Below are 12,802 nucleotides of genomic sequence, written 5' to 3' on the forward strand. Positions count from 1 at the left end.
TTGAAGTGAAACTACAACTACTTTACTACTTTAAAAAAACTCTTTTAAATCTTTTTCTAACGGAAGTAACGTTCGCGTTACATCCGTCCAAAAAAAATATATCTCAGAGTCACTCAGAAGGCGATGGAAAGAGCTATACTTGAAGTTTCTCTACGTAATCAAATCAGAAACGAGGAGAATCGTTAAAACAACTGATATTTAAATGCTTAGAGCGAACATGATTCCGAAAAGTTAGTGACTGGAATCGAACCCCCGAGACTTCTTAACCACTGGGCAATCACATACTATTGATAACGTCAAAGGTACGCAATAGAAACCAGGACGTAACTACGCTCATCTAGCGGACTCTACGATCTACGTTCCAAGGTCAGGACTCTGTTTACCCGCGGAGGAAGGTCAAGGGCACTGAGCAGATCGATACGGATGCTGCGAGCGAGGGAGATGCGAGATACAGAACGCACCTGGAGTGTTAAGGACAGGGAGCAGGCGATAGGGATTTCTTCTCGTTTTCCACCAGTGACACGGATGTATGGAACATTATTACGTTAAGTTGACACAGTTTAAAAAAAAATCAAATACAAGTTAGCCCTTGACTGCAATCTCACATGATGGTAAGTGATGATGCAGTCTAAGATGGAAACGGGTTAACCTAGAAGGGTTATGGCAGTTGTAGTTGTTATAATGTTGTAAGGGAAGCGATATCAATGTTTAGATAACAATAGATTGTTAAGTGGTTAATCAATCGATTGTATATAGGTGCAATTAAAAATCGTTTAAGTCTTTACGTAATTGGTGCTTACGAATCAATTGTTGAATGATTATACGAACCTGTCTGTCTATATTTTTTAGGGTTCCGTACCTCATAAGAAAAAAATGAACCCTATATATCACTTACGGCCGTATTCACAAACGTTACTATGAGGTCTTACAGTAAGCTCGAACGCATAGTGTAGGTTCCACCAATCAGATCATTGTACGGTGATACAGTCATCTGATTGGTGGAACCTACACTGTGCGTTCGAGCTCACTATGAGACCTCATAGTAACGTTTGTGAATACGGGTGTTTGTCTGTCTGTCTATATGTCTATCGTGTCTGTCAAAAGTCGGGAATTAGAATCTTTAGAATACTTCCCGTTGACCTAGAGTCATGAAATTTGGCAGATAGCAATGTCTTATAGCATAGTAAAGTGAAAAATCCGAAAATCGTGAACATGTGGTTACTCTTACTTAACGCCATACTAACCTGAATTAAACCTATTACCAAGTTACATACTAAGTAAGGCGCGAAGTGTCTTCATTTAACATCTACTTATTAAATACGTACCTACCTATTTATCGTCACTTGTGTAAGTTACACACTTGCTGCATTCGATTTTATACACTGAAATACCTAAGTACCTTTTTAATATACTTATATTTTAACACTAGACGATCCCCGCAGCTTCGCTCGCGTGGATTTAGGTTTTTGAAACTCCCGTGGGACTTAGGTTTTTAAAAATCCCGCGGAAAATTTTGATTTTCCAGGATAAAAAGTAGCCTATCTCAATTTTAGGGACGCAAGCTACCTTTGTACAAAATTACATGTAAATCGGTTAAACAGCTAGGCCTTGAAGAATCCCGTGGAAACTCTTTGATTTTCCGGGATAAGAAGTAGCCTATGTCCGTCCTCTGGATGTAAGCTAACTCTGTACCTTGCATCTAAATCGGTAAAGCTGTAGGGCTGTGAAAAGCAAGCAGACAGACAGACAAACACACTTTTGCATTTATATTAGTTTTAGTATGGAGTTAAGTAATTTTTAAAGATAGCCAAATAATTTAATGAGATGAGACGTAGGTATAATGTGAGAGAGTTTTTTAAATACAAGGAATTCCCTCGTGATTCGTGAGGGCAATAAATCAGTTTATGATGCTTTATTAACTGTCTACTTGGAAACAGAGGCGCGTGCCGAGAATACTTTACGTTTCGAGGATTACTTACCTACTGTTTAACCCCCGACCCAAAAAGAGGGGTGTTATAAGTTTGACGTGTGTATCTGTGTATCTGTCTGTGGCATCGTAGCTCCTAAATTAATGAACCGATTTTAATTTACGTTTTTTTTTTGTTTGAAAGGTGGCTTGATCGAGAGTGTTCTTAGCTATAATCCAAGAAAATCGGTTCAGCCGTTTGCAAGTTACTAGCTCTTTTCTAGTTACTGTAACCTTCACTTGTCGGAGGTTCAGCTTCGAAACTCGTTTAGCAACGTTGGTTACCTACTCTGGTTCTCCTTATGATTTGATCACGTAGAAAAATGCCAAGCGTAGATCTCTCCGTCGCACACTGAGTGACCCTGAGCTTTCTTATGAGACCCATATAGTTAGTGACCATATCCATTCCATTCCATTCCACTCCAGAACACGTCTGCCTCATCAGGCGTCAGTTTTACGACAGACATGACCTGCCCATTGCAACTACAGCTTGCTAATCCTTTGAGCTATGTCGGTTGCTTTTGTTCTGCGAATTTCCTCGTTCCGGATTTTATCGTTGAGAGTGACACCCAACGTAGCTGGCTCCATGCGCGCTGAGCGACTTGGTTATAGTAGAAGGCCCATATAGTTAGTGACCATACTATTATTATTATGTCAATAACCCTTTATATGTTTGTGTTTCAGGCAGTGCGGATGTCGGGCGGAGGCGGCGGCGCGGGGCTGATGTCGTGCGTGCGCGAAGGCTCCCTCGAGCCGCCCTACCGACCGCCGCACGCCGAGACCAATACCCATGGTGAGTTCTCTCCATCAATCAACCTGTGTGCGTCCACTGCTGGACACACACAGGTGCTGTGTGGACGGACGGACGGACAGACAGACAGATAGACAGAAAACAAAGTGATCCTATAAGGATTCCGTTTTTCCTTTTGAGGTACAGAACCCTAAAAAAAACAACAGAGGAAGCCATCTAAGCACAGTGCGGAAACTTGCCCAGAATGAAGATATGCGGCGTCTTTCTTGGTTTATCTGAAGTATTTTGTTTGTGTTGCAGGCGAAGGCCGTACAGGTCGGTTCCTGCGCGGGCTGCGGCGCATGTTCAAGCGGCGCCCGCGCGCGGACACCTCGCCCGACCCCAAGAGCAGCTCCACGAGCGAGCTGCTCGACGCCGAGCGGCATACGAGGAGGAAGTAAGACCATCCTCATTGCTCATCTGGCGGAGCTGCAGAATGTTTGTGCTGGACTGAGATTCTTAAGCTGAGATCTATAGAGCGTACTTTGACTTTGCTTAGTGAAAACGTGACGGTTTTATTAACCCCATCTTAGACCACATCATCACTTTCCATCAGGTGTGATTGTGGTCAAGCGCTTACCTATAGTGAATAAAAAAAAAACCCCCGACCCAAAAAGAGGGGTGTTATAAATTTGACGTGTGTATCTGTGTACGTCTGTGGCAGCGTAGCTCCTAAACGAATGAACCGATTTTAATTTAGTTTGTTTTTGTTTGAAAGGTGGCTTGATCGAGAGTGTTCTAGCTTTAATCCAAGAAAATCGGTTCAGCCGTTTGAAAGTTATCAGCTCTTTTCTAGTCACTATAACCTTCACTTGTCGGGGGTGTTATAAATTTTTTATTTACACTTGTGTATAGAGCGCTGTCTCGTTTTAACATTGTCTTAAGTCTAAACAAAGTCAAAGTGTGCTCTATAGATCTCAACCTAGACTCCAGTCTCCTGGACAAAATTCTTTACTGTTCTTAACGATTCTTACCTTAACCCTTCGGACTTACTTACATTTTAGTACCGATTCTTCCTCAATGATGAAAACTATTAGCTTGCAGTTTTCCTAAAAACGCTGAATATTAAAATGTTTGATGATATCTTTACTTACGCCACCTCTTAGCGATTTCCTGAAACAGCTGGTGGTGCGATCTTCCTTTTCTGAGCTAGACATTGAAGACATGCTTAGTACGGATAGTACCGCTGCAGTTGTAAAAATTGATATGACAAGTTGTAAGCAAAAAAACGAGCAGCAGGCAAAATTTTTTGTTCGAATTAACCTGTCCTGTGCTAATACTACATGGAACCAGACCAACATGAAGGTCGTTGGTGCTAGAAGAATCAGCTGATATTTTCTTAGTTTACAGAATAGCGCTTGGCAATCAGGCCTGCTGGCAATCGACGATGCAGTCTAAGATGGAACGTGCTTGTCTCGAAGATGCCAATTCACTCTTGATTTGAAGATGCTCATATTAAAAGTGGAGGAGGAAAGTTATGGCGCTTATGGCTTTATACGATGAGGCGAATCGCTTCGTAGTGTCCGTAAAATTTCAGCTACGTACGGGTGCAGATCTTGATGACTCCTTGCGGTACGATGATAGAAAAGTGAAGGAGAAACCAGGTCAAAAAGTTCTTGGGCACACTCTCTAAAATGTATCCAGTAAAATACCTATAGATAGGTGTATAAACTGACCTCTTTATTGTTTGTTAACAGAGAGGGAGCATACGGCAGTGGTCTGTCCGTGTCACACGACTCCGTGTTCACGGGCGAGCGATCGGGCGACGAGTCGAGCGACGAGCGACCCACGCCGGCGCACGGGCTTGCTCGCGTCGCTTCGTCGCATCGGGTAAGTAATCTTCTCAAAGCTTTGCGCCAAGGCGACGAGGTTCTAGAAGTAGACTGGTCCTCGTCTACGCTAACGACCCCGTCTAGCAGGGCGCACCACACACTCACACGAGACGTGGTGGAGGTCCTCCTCCTCATTGAGGTACTTTGTAACTCGCATAGCTATCAGACTCATTGTGAACAATAATTCTCCTATGCGCAACCTCAAAACTGAACTTTAATGGAATAATTGAATACCATATCCAGTGTCATATTTTGTTCGGAATCATTTCGGATTAGCCAGTCCAGAGATTAAATGGACGACGAAGGATTTTCTCGATTGACCTGTCAATCGGAGTGCGAGCTTCTATACTGGGCCTCCTTTCCTTGTTCGGGCATTACCTTATAGATAGCGCCTTGCTACCTGGATCCTTTTATTTTTGACCTGGAATGGAAGGCCAAGGACTCGGGTTCTTATGGGATTTCCAAAAAAAAAAAAAGCACGCCGAGCGCCAGTCTACCACAAACATTTGTTCACGAACTAGTTCTAGCTATCGATCATAGATGGCGCTGTATAATTAAAGTTCCCATTTCAGTTTCGATACGACAATAAAATTCTCCCAACGCATTCATATCGAAAGTTGTAAAACAATGTCAAGTTTACATCCGCGAGTATGTAAAGAAGCTCGGCATAGATTTGTGCGATCATCTTCATCAGATCACAGTGACAAAGCGTTTTATAACGACTTTCTATTTCAGCTTGAATAGCCATTTTAATCCAGCCAAGCAAATGTTCATATTCAAATTCAAAATATTTTTATTCAATTAGTCTTTTACAAGTACTTTTGAATCGTTAAAAGCATGTAAGTACCACTGGTTCAGAATGCCTTTCCTACCGAGAAGAATCAGCAAGAAACTCTTCTCTGTTGCTGTATTTGCAAATAAAGAATATTGTATTGTAATGTATTGTATTGGTTGGTTCTCGTTTAAATATTATATTAATCAAATCTAACTTGATAAGATTTTGTGAAGGTTTTCTTATCTATGCTCATAAATAGATACCTATCCGTGTCTACGATTTGCTAGATTTCCGTAAAAATTTCTAGTTTATAAAATAACCGATTACGAAAACCTCGGTGCCTGACTCGCACTTGGCCGGTTTTTTTCGAACACAAAATGTACACATTCTGTACATAATACATTGAACTAGTTAATACGGATCACGAAATACAGCTCGCTGACAGACAGACGGACGGACGTACGGACAGCGGAGGCTTAGTAATAGGGTGCCAAACCCTTTAAGTAGGTACAGAACCTTAAAAAACGTTTATTTTCTAATTTGCCCCACACCACACATCACATATAGGTACATATCTACATAAGAGTTACTTATCCTGACGCTTCCACCACTTAAGGATTATAGCCAACTGCCTCAAGCAGAATGCGTGGAAGAAGCTTTTGCATTCCGGATAATTCAACACAAGCAATGCGATTGCAATTGACATCAATATCAATATTTGCGCAGTCTACCGTCTGGTTTCCATCAGGCTTATTTACGATCGAAATAAATTGAATTTGATTGGAATCGGTTTATTGGTGCTGGCCAGGTTGAGAGGTAAGTTGAAAACAGTTTTAAAGGAACATCATGACTAATATTCCCCTTTCCCCTCCGATTAACAATTCCCTATCCATAAAACAAACATTACAAATGCGAAAATTCTGTCTGTCTGTCCTTTTGTCTATTACCAGCAGTCTTCCGTATCACGGCTCAATAGCGGAGCATATCAAAATTTGGCGCAGGGATACCTTCTATCCCGGAAACGGATATTCAGATACTTTTCATCCCGGGAAATTATGTTTCCTACAATTAGAATGATATCTTTACTGGATTAGTTAGAACAAGATCGTCGTCTTAGATCAAAAACTTGTTCTAGAGATTTAAAAAATTTAAATTTCACTTTCAAAAAGCCTGATTTATTTAGAAAGAAGCAAATAAAGATTTCATTTGCAATATTTTGCATATAGACAATTGAATAAAGATTTCATGCAGCCAATATTGCTATGAATAACTTTAAATGCCAACAATTATTTAATTTAATAAATCATCCCATACAGTCACACTAATTCTATCCTGCATAAAAATTTGCATGCTATTCACGTCTCTATACTCAACGGGATAGGTAGTAAAATAGCTTAGCTCAGTTTTCCGCAGTTTGCACGACTGTATGGACCAATACTTTTTGTTTTTCCTCCTATCCGACGAGATGGGATGATTCACTAGTCGCAGTCGCGCACCGCTGAAGGCGATCGTGTTCTAATAAGATCTCTTTAGTTTTTTACTTTTTAAATACATTGTGTTGTGTTTTTTATTCGAGTTTTTAAGTGACCAAGGAGGTGTTAATCAAGTTTTAGTTTTAAATCTTTTTGGTGTCATTCTATGGTTCCTCAATTGAAATAACGTAAATTATAAACTACAGTAAGCTGTTCTGAATTAAGCTTTACCAAAAGCAAAACTTTTTAGTGTTACGCAAATCTTTAGGATTTTTATGATCATTATTCAGTATTAACGGCTGGAATTAATAATTAATTAATCAATCCTATGAAAGATCACGGAATATAGATTGATTAATTTTAGTATTTAATTTTGGCCGTATCTAAGTGATTAACTAATTAAGGAGTTTGTTGTTAAGACGTGAAAAAGTTTATACTTAACTTTGGTATTATTTTTTCATTTTGAAAATTAACGTTTCACAAGCTTTAATTTTTCAGTTCTGTAAAAAAAATTGCATTGCAACATCCAGAACAAAACGAAAATTAGTAAATACTAGATACTAGAAAGTTCTGCATGTTCTATAAAAAAATTGTTATAATAACCAAGGTGTTTGTAGTGAAAAGGCTGCAGTTAAAAAAAAATCTTTTTGGTGTCATTTGCGCGTAAAAAACCAATTCAATGTTTGGTTTCGTCTTTAGCCTAAAAACTTTTGATACTTTTTTGTTCTATTTAGTCGCAAAGAATCGTGGTTTTCTCAAGGATCGTTTTACATACAAAGAACTCAGAAGGTTGTCTAGACTTCATTTAAATAAAATATAGGTATAAAAATATGTCGTTTCCTATATTGCCAGGGAATAACAAAGAACTGATGGACCGATTTGAATGCGGTTTCTTTTATTCGAAAGCCTGTTTATTCGAGATGGTTCTTAGCTATATGTTTGACTAGCTGATGCCCGCAGCTTCGCCCGCGTGGATTTAGGTTTTTGAAAACCCCGTGGGGACTTTTGATTTCCCAGGACAAAAGTAGCCTCTCCATAATAACCCGCCCCAGGAATGCAACTTGTTTCTGTGCCACGTAAAAACATTTAAACGGGTGATCCTTTAAAAATCCCGAGGGATCACCAGGATTTAGGAATGCAATTCCTTAGGTATAGCATCAGGGTTGAGAAGTTGGGTCCTCGTGGTCAAGGACAATCAATGAGCCCCCTCGTACATAAAAAAGAGCCGAAAAAATTTTGAAAAATAATTTAATTGAAATTCTAATTCAATACTTGGTTTTGGGTCAACGTTCTTCACCAAATACCAAAATTTCAGGTTTCAGGACTAATTTAGACAGACAGACAGCACAGTGGCATTAATAAGGCTTCGTTTTTACCCTTTGGGTACGAAACCCTAAAAAGGACTTTACTTTTTTGGGCAGTCGCAAAAGCTGACTGACTGACTAATCCATCAACGCACAGCTCAAACTACTCGATGGATCGGACTGTTTGGTATGAAGATAGCTTTTATGACGTACATCCGCTAAGGAAGGATTTTTAAACCCCGGCCCAAAAAGAGGGGTGTTAGGTATAAGTTTGACGTGTGTATCTGTATATCTGTCTGTGGCATCGTAGCTCCTAAACTAATGAACCGATTTTAATTTAGTTTTTTTGTTTGAAAGGTGGCTTGATCGAGAGTGTTCTTAGCTATAATCCAAGAAAATCGGTTCAGCCGTTTGAAAGTTATCAGCTCTTTTCTAGTTATTACTGTAACCTTCACTTGTCGGGGTTGTTATAAATTTTTAATTTACACTTGTTGAAAATTCAACCCCTAATTCGTCGAGTTGAGGCGGATGATGTCGCGGGCATTATCTAGTAAATAATAGGTAAGTAATAAGTATCCATATAATTATGTGTGGCATATAAGGCAATGTAGGTGATATCGAAGCAATGGCTGCGAGCTTATTGCTATGAGTCATAGTACGAGCAAATCAATAGTGGTGGGAGATGGGTGGGAGGAACAACTGTTACTGTGTTTTGACATTGAATCGGATATAAAAGTTGGCATTGAAAACACCTAGTTGGTTACTTAATTAATGCCATTATGTGAGACCGTATCCTAATTGATTTTGATGTGGAATCGTACCGGAACGCTTAAAGGTGCCCACGCACTCGAACTGAACTGCATAAAGATGCCCACGCACTCGAACTGAACTGCAGCTGAACTGCGCGTCGCGGCAGCGCCCCGCACGATATTCTCTCGAGCCGCGCCGCGCGTTCAGCGTAGCGCGTCACTGCCGCGCGTCGCGGCTAGAGAGAATATCGTGCGAGACGCTGCCGCGACGCGCAGTTCAGCTGCAATTCAGTTCAAGTGCGTGGGCACCTTAATTAACAATTTACTAGATGATGCCAGCGACCTCGTCCGCGTGAATTTAGGTTTTTCGATTTAGGCTTTGATTTTCCGGGATAAAAAGTTGCCTATGTAAATTTTCGAGATGCACGCTACCTTTGTATCCATACAAATCCGTTAAACGGATAGGCCTTTAAGAATCCGTGGGAACCCTTTGATTTTCCGGGATAAAAGTCCCTAGCCTTTATCCTTCCCCGGGATGTAAGCTAAATCTCTACCAAATTTCATAAAAATCGGTTCAACAGTTGGGCCGTAATAAGCTAGCAGACAGACTTTCGCATTTATAATATTAGTACGGATTTGTAGATATTGTTAGGATGTACCTAGTATGCGTGCATATAGTTAGGAATAGGTAGGTAGCAAACCTTCGACAAACCAACCCTGTACTTAACTGATTTTCATTTTTGAAATGTTCACAACCGGGTATCAAACCCGGTTTCCTAAAATCGGGTTAAATTCTCGCTTCTGGACATTTCAAAATATTTTCCCGGTTTTGGGGAACCCTTCCGAAATAATGACGCTAAAGTTTTTAGCATGGCTCCGGAACCCCATCTTATGCATGTAACACTTGACCAGTTTTTTTTTAAACCGGACAAGTGTGAGTCTGACTTGCACATGAAAGGTTCTTTTCATCCTAGGTCATCGGGAAGTACAAGTATCCTAGAGGGTTTTTCTTGACAGAGTCAATGCAGACACGATAGACAGACAAACAGACAACGAAGTTTACTTTTTGAATTTTGTCCTGCTTCTGTGAGTGTTAGTAGTACTAACAATTTCAATAGTAAGTCGGTAATTTCATTTTATAATGCTAAACGCAATAAAACTTTTATTCTTAAAGATTTTAGCGGAGTAATTTACGTATAATCGATGCGAAACTAGTTTCTTGTTTCTAGAACCGGTAATATCAGTTTTATTCGTTAGGCGGATTTCGATTTATTGATATCCGGAAATATTTTACTACTAGATTATTTTTTCACACCTATGATTTTATAGATTTTTAACCCCCGACCCAAAAAGAGGGGTGTCATAAGTTTGACGTGTGTATCTGTCTGTGGCATCGTAGCTCCTAAAGTAGTGAACCATTTTTAATTTAGTTTTTTTTTTTGTTATAAAGGTGGCTTGATCGAGAATGTTCTTAGCTATAATCCAAGAAAATCGGTTCAACCATTTGAAAGTTATCAGCTCTTTTACCTTGTAACCTGTACCTGTAACCTTCACTCGTCGGGGGTGTTATAAATTTTTAATTTACATTTGTAGATTTTATAATTGAGTAAACTACCTAAGAGTCAAAATAATATTCAATTAGGTTTTTACGAACACATTTATAGATTCAAAAATCGTTTCGTACCATCTCCCACAAGATACAACACTACCTATCTACAGTGACGGATTAAGACTACTTGATGCCCTAAGCAATCCATGCCTGTGGGCCCCCCTATCCGTATGTCAACTAGAATCGGTCTTTAAACCTTTACCGCCTAAAAACATTAGTCTTTTGTAAAATAAGATGATGTGATGTAACGTACTTTAAAAGTGGAGTAGGTGCGACAACAATAAAAACCAAAGCATAATTTATTTATTTATTGAAATGCGCCTTGCTGCTTTCGGAGGCATTCGAATTTCGAATGCACAAGCGGGCAGCGAGTCGGTAAGCTGGAGTGGGGTTATGACTCTAGGTCGGACTCTATGTCAACTTAAAACGCGCGAATTTTCAAATTAGTCCTAGAAACTTTTTTTGGTGTGGTTTTTGGTGACGTGAGAGTGAGTGGTGATGCCCGAAGGACGGGTTTGTTTTGTGCTTCTTCTGGTGCCCCTTCAGACGTGATGCCCTAGGCAATTGCTTAATTTGATTAAGGGTTAATCCGTCACTGCCTATCTACATATAGTTTCTTTAATTCGTCCAAGCATCTTGGCCATTATGATCGCCATCTTGGTTGTTTATTATTTGTTACCACACTAATATTATAAAGGTGAAAGTTTGTATGTATGTGTGTATGTTTGTTACTCTTTCACGCAAAAACCACTGGACGGATTTGGCTGAAATTTGAAATGGAGATAGATTATACCCTGGATCAACACACAGGCTCCTTTATCCACGAAAATTAAAGAGTTCCTACAGGATTTAAAAAAACGTACTAGTAAAACTAGTAGCGGCAATAAAAATAAACACATTTAAAATTCTAACTCTCTATCTATTACGGTTCATGAGGTACATCCTGCTGACAGACAGACAGATAGACCGACGGACAGCGAAGGTTTAGTAATAGGGTCCCGTTTGCACCCTTCGTCTACGGGACCCTAAAAATGGGTAGTGATTTTTCCCCATATCTATGTGTTTCCCCCTTTAAAAAGCTCTTTAGCACGTGTTGTTATGATTGACATTTTACGCCTTTGGCTAGGTATTTCGCACGTGTCAATTAGGTACCATTTAAGGCCGATTCACACTAATTACGTACACGTGACACGTGCGTAGTGACACCAGGTTACGCATACGTCCACGCTTTACGCAAGCGGTGTACCATGTTTCATACAGTTCCGTACATTACAACGCAATGGTACGCGCTACGTCTACGCCTATGCAACTCTTACGTAGCCTGTGTGAACGAGCTATTAATGGAACCTAGAACTTTTAAGTACGATTGAAAAAGGCGTCAATTACTCGTATTGATTTGGATATGACTTCGAATATATAGGTACACTAATTGGCTGGTTAGTAAGTTATTATTAACGAGCTACACGCCCTGGCTTTGCACGGGTGCAATGTAGATACTGTTGTTGACCTATTTTTTAACCCCCGACCCAAAAAGAGGGGTGTTATAAGTTTGACGTGTGTATCTGTGTATCTGTCTGAGGCATCGTAGCTCCTAAAGTAATGAACCAATTTTAATTTAGTATTTATTGTTTGAAAGGTAGCTTGATCGAGCGTGTTCTTAGCTGTAATCCAAGAAAATCGGTTCAGCCGTTTAAAAGTTATCAGCTCTTTTCTAGTTACTGTAACCTTCACTTGTCGGGGGTGTTATAAATTTTTAATTTACACTTGTGTTATATTTCAAACGAACCTCACTTTCTTTGAAAGCTCGCAGTGGCTTGATTTCTTCCGACATCTCGAACAATTATCGTCATATTTCAACAAATTAACACAAAACAGTATTAAACCATATCTACGCATAAACTTTACGCAAATCGAAACTGATAACAGACCATCATTATATTTAAAAAAACTAATTTAATTATTATAAAGAGGCATCAAATAATAATATCGTGCTTAGAAAGTAAAACCGTGATTCTTGTTTGAATCCCAATGCTCAGTTAGTCAGTACCGTTTTGTCTGACTTTCCAAAAACCTGCGCACGCCGGTATCAGTCCAACTTTTTTTATTTGTTTTTTTTTTTTCGTTCGGTATCTGAGCAACTTTTAATTAATAAAAATAATAAATCACAGAGTCGCGTGTGCTAATAAATGTGTTGTTTTTATTTTAAGAGTGTTATTTTCTGAAAAAAAAAAAAACTAATTCAAGTTTAAATGCAAGTTTTTAGCATTTGATACCTGGGTCCTATTGAATGGATCTGTAATATTTT

The 12,802-nt window shown here is 39.5% G+C and overlaps 1 protein-coding gene across 1 annotated transcript in view; it reads left to right on the forward strand.

The window, feature by feature from the left end:
* LOC123876294 overlaps nucleotides 1–12,802 on the forward strand; it is a 139,798-nt gene that overhangs the window by 81,270 nt on the left and 45,726 nt on the right. Inside the window, exons 3-5 of the mRNA XM_045922501.1 lie at nucleotides 2,651–2,759; nucleotides 3,018–3,153; nucleotides 4,454–4,586. Coding sequence (XP_045778457.1) covers nucleotides 2,660–2,759; nucleotides 3,018–3,153; nucleotides 4,454–4,586 — 369 coding nt within the window. The 5' untranslated portion in view covers nucleotides 2,651–2,659. The remainder of the gene's footprint in view (nucleotides 1–2,650; nucleotides 2,760–3,017; nucleotides 3,154–4,453; nucleotides 4,587–12,802) is intronic.

Source organism: Maniola jurtina, chromosome 21, assembly GCF_905333055.1.
Source record: "Maniola jurtina chromosome 21, ilManJurt1.1, whole genome shotgun sequence".
In the NCBI taxonomy this organism is placed as follows: Eukaryota; Metazoa; Arthropoda; class Insecta; order Lepidoptera; family Nymphalidae; genus Maniola; species Maniola jurtina.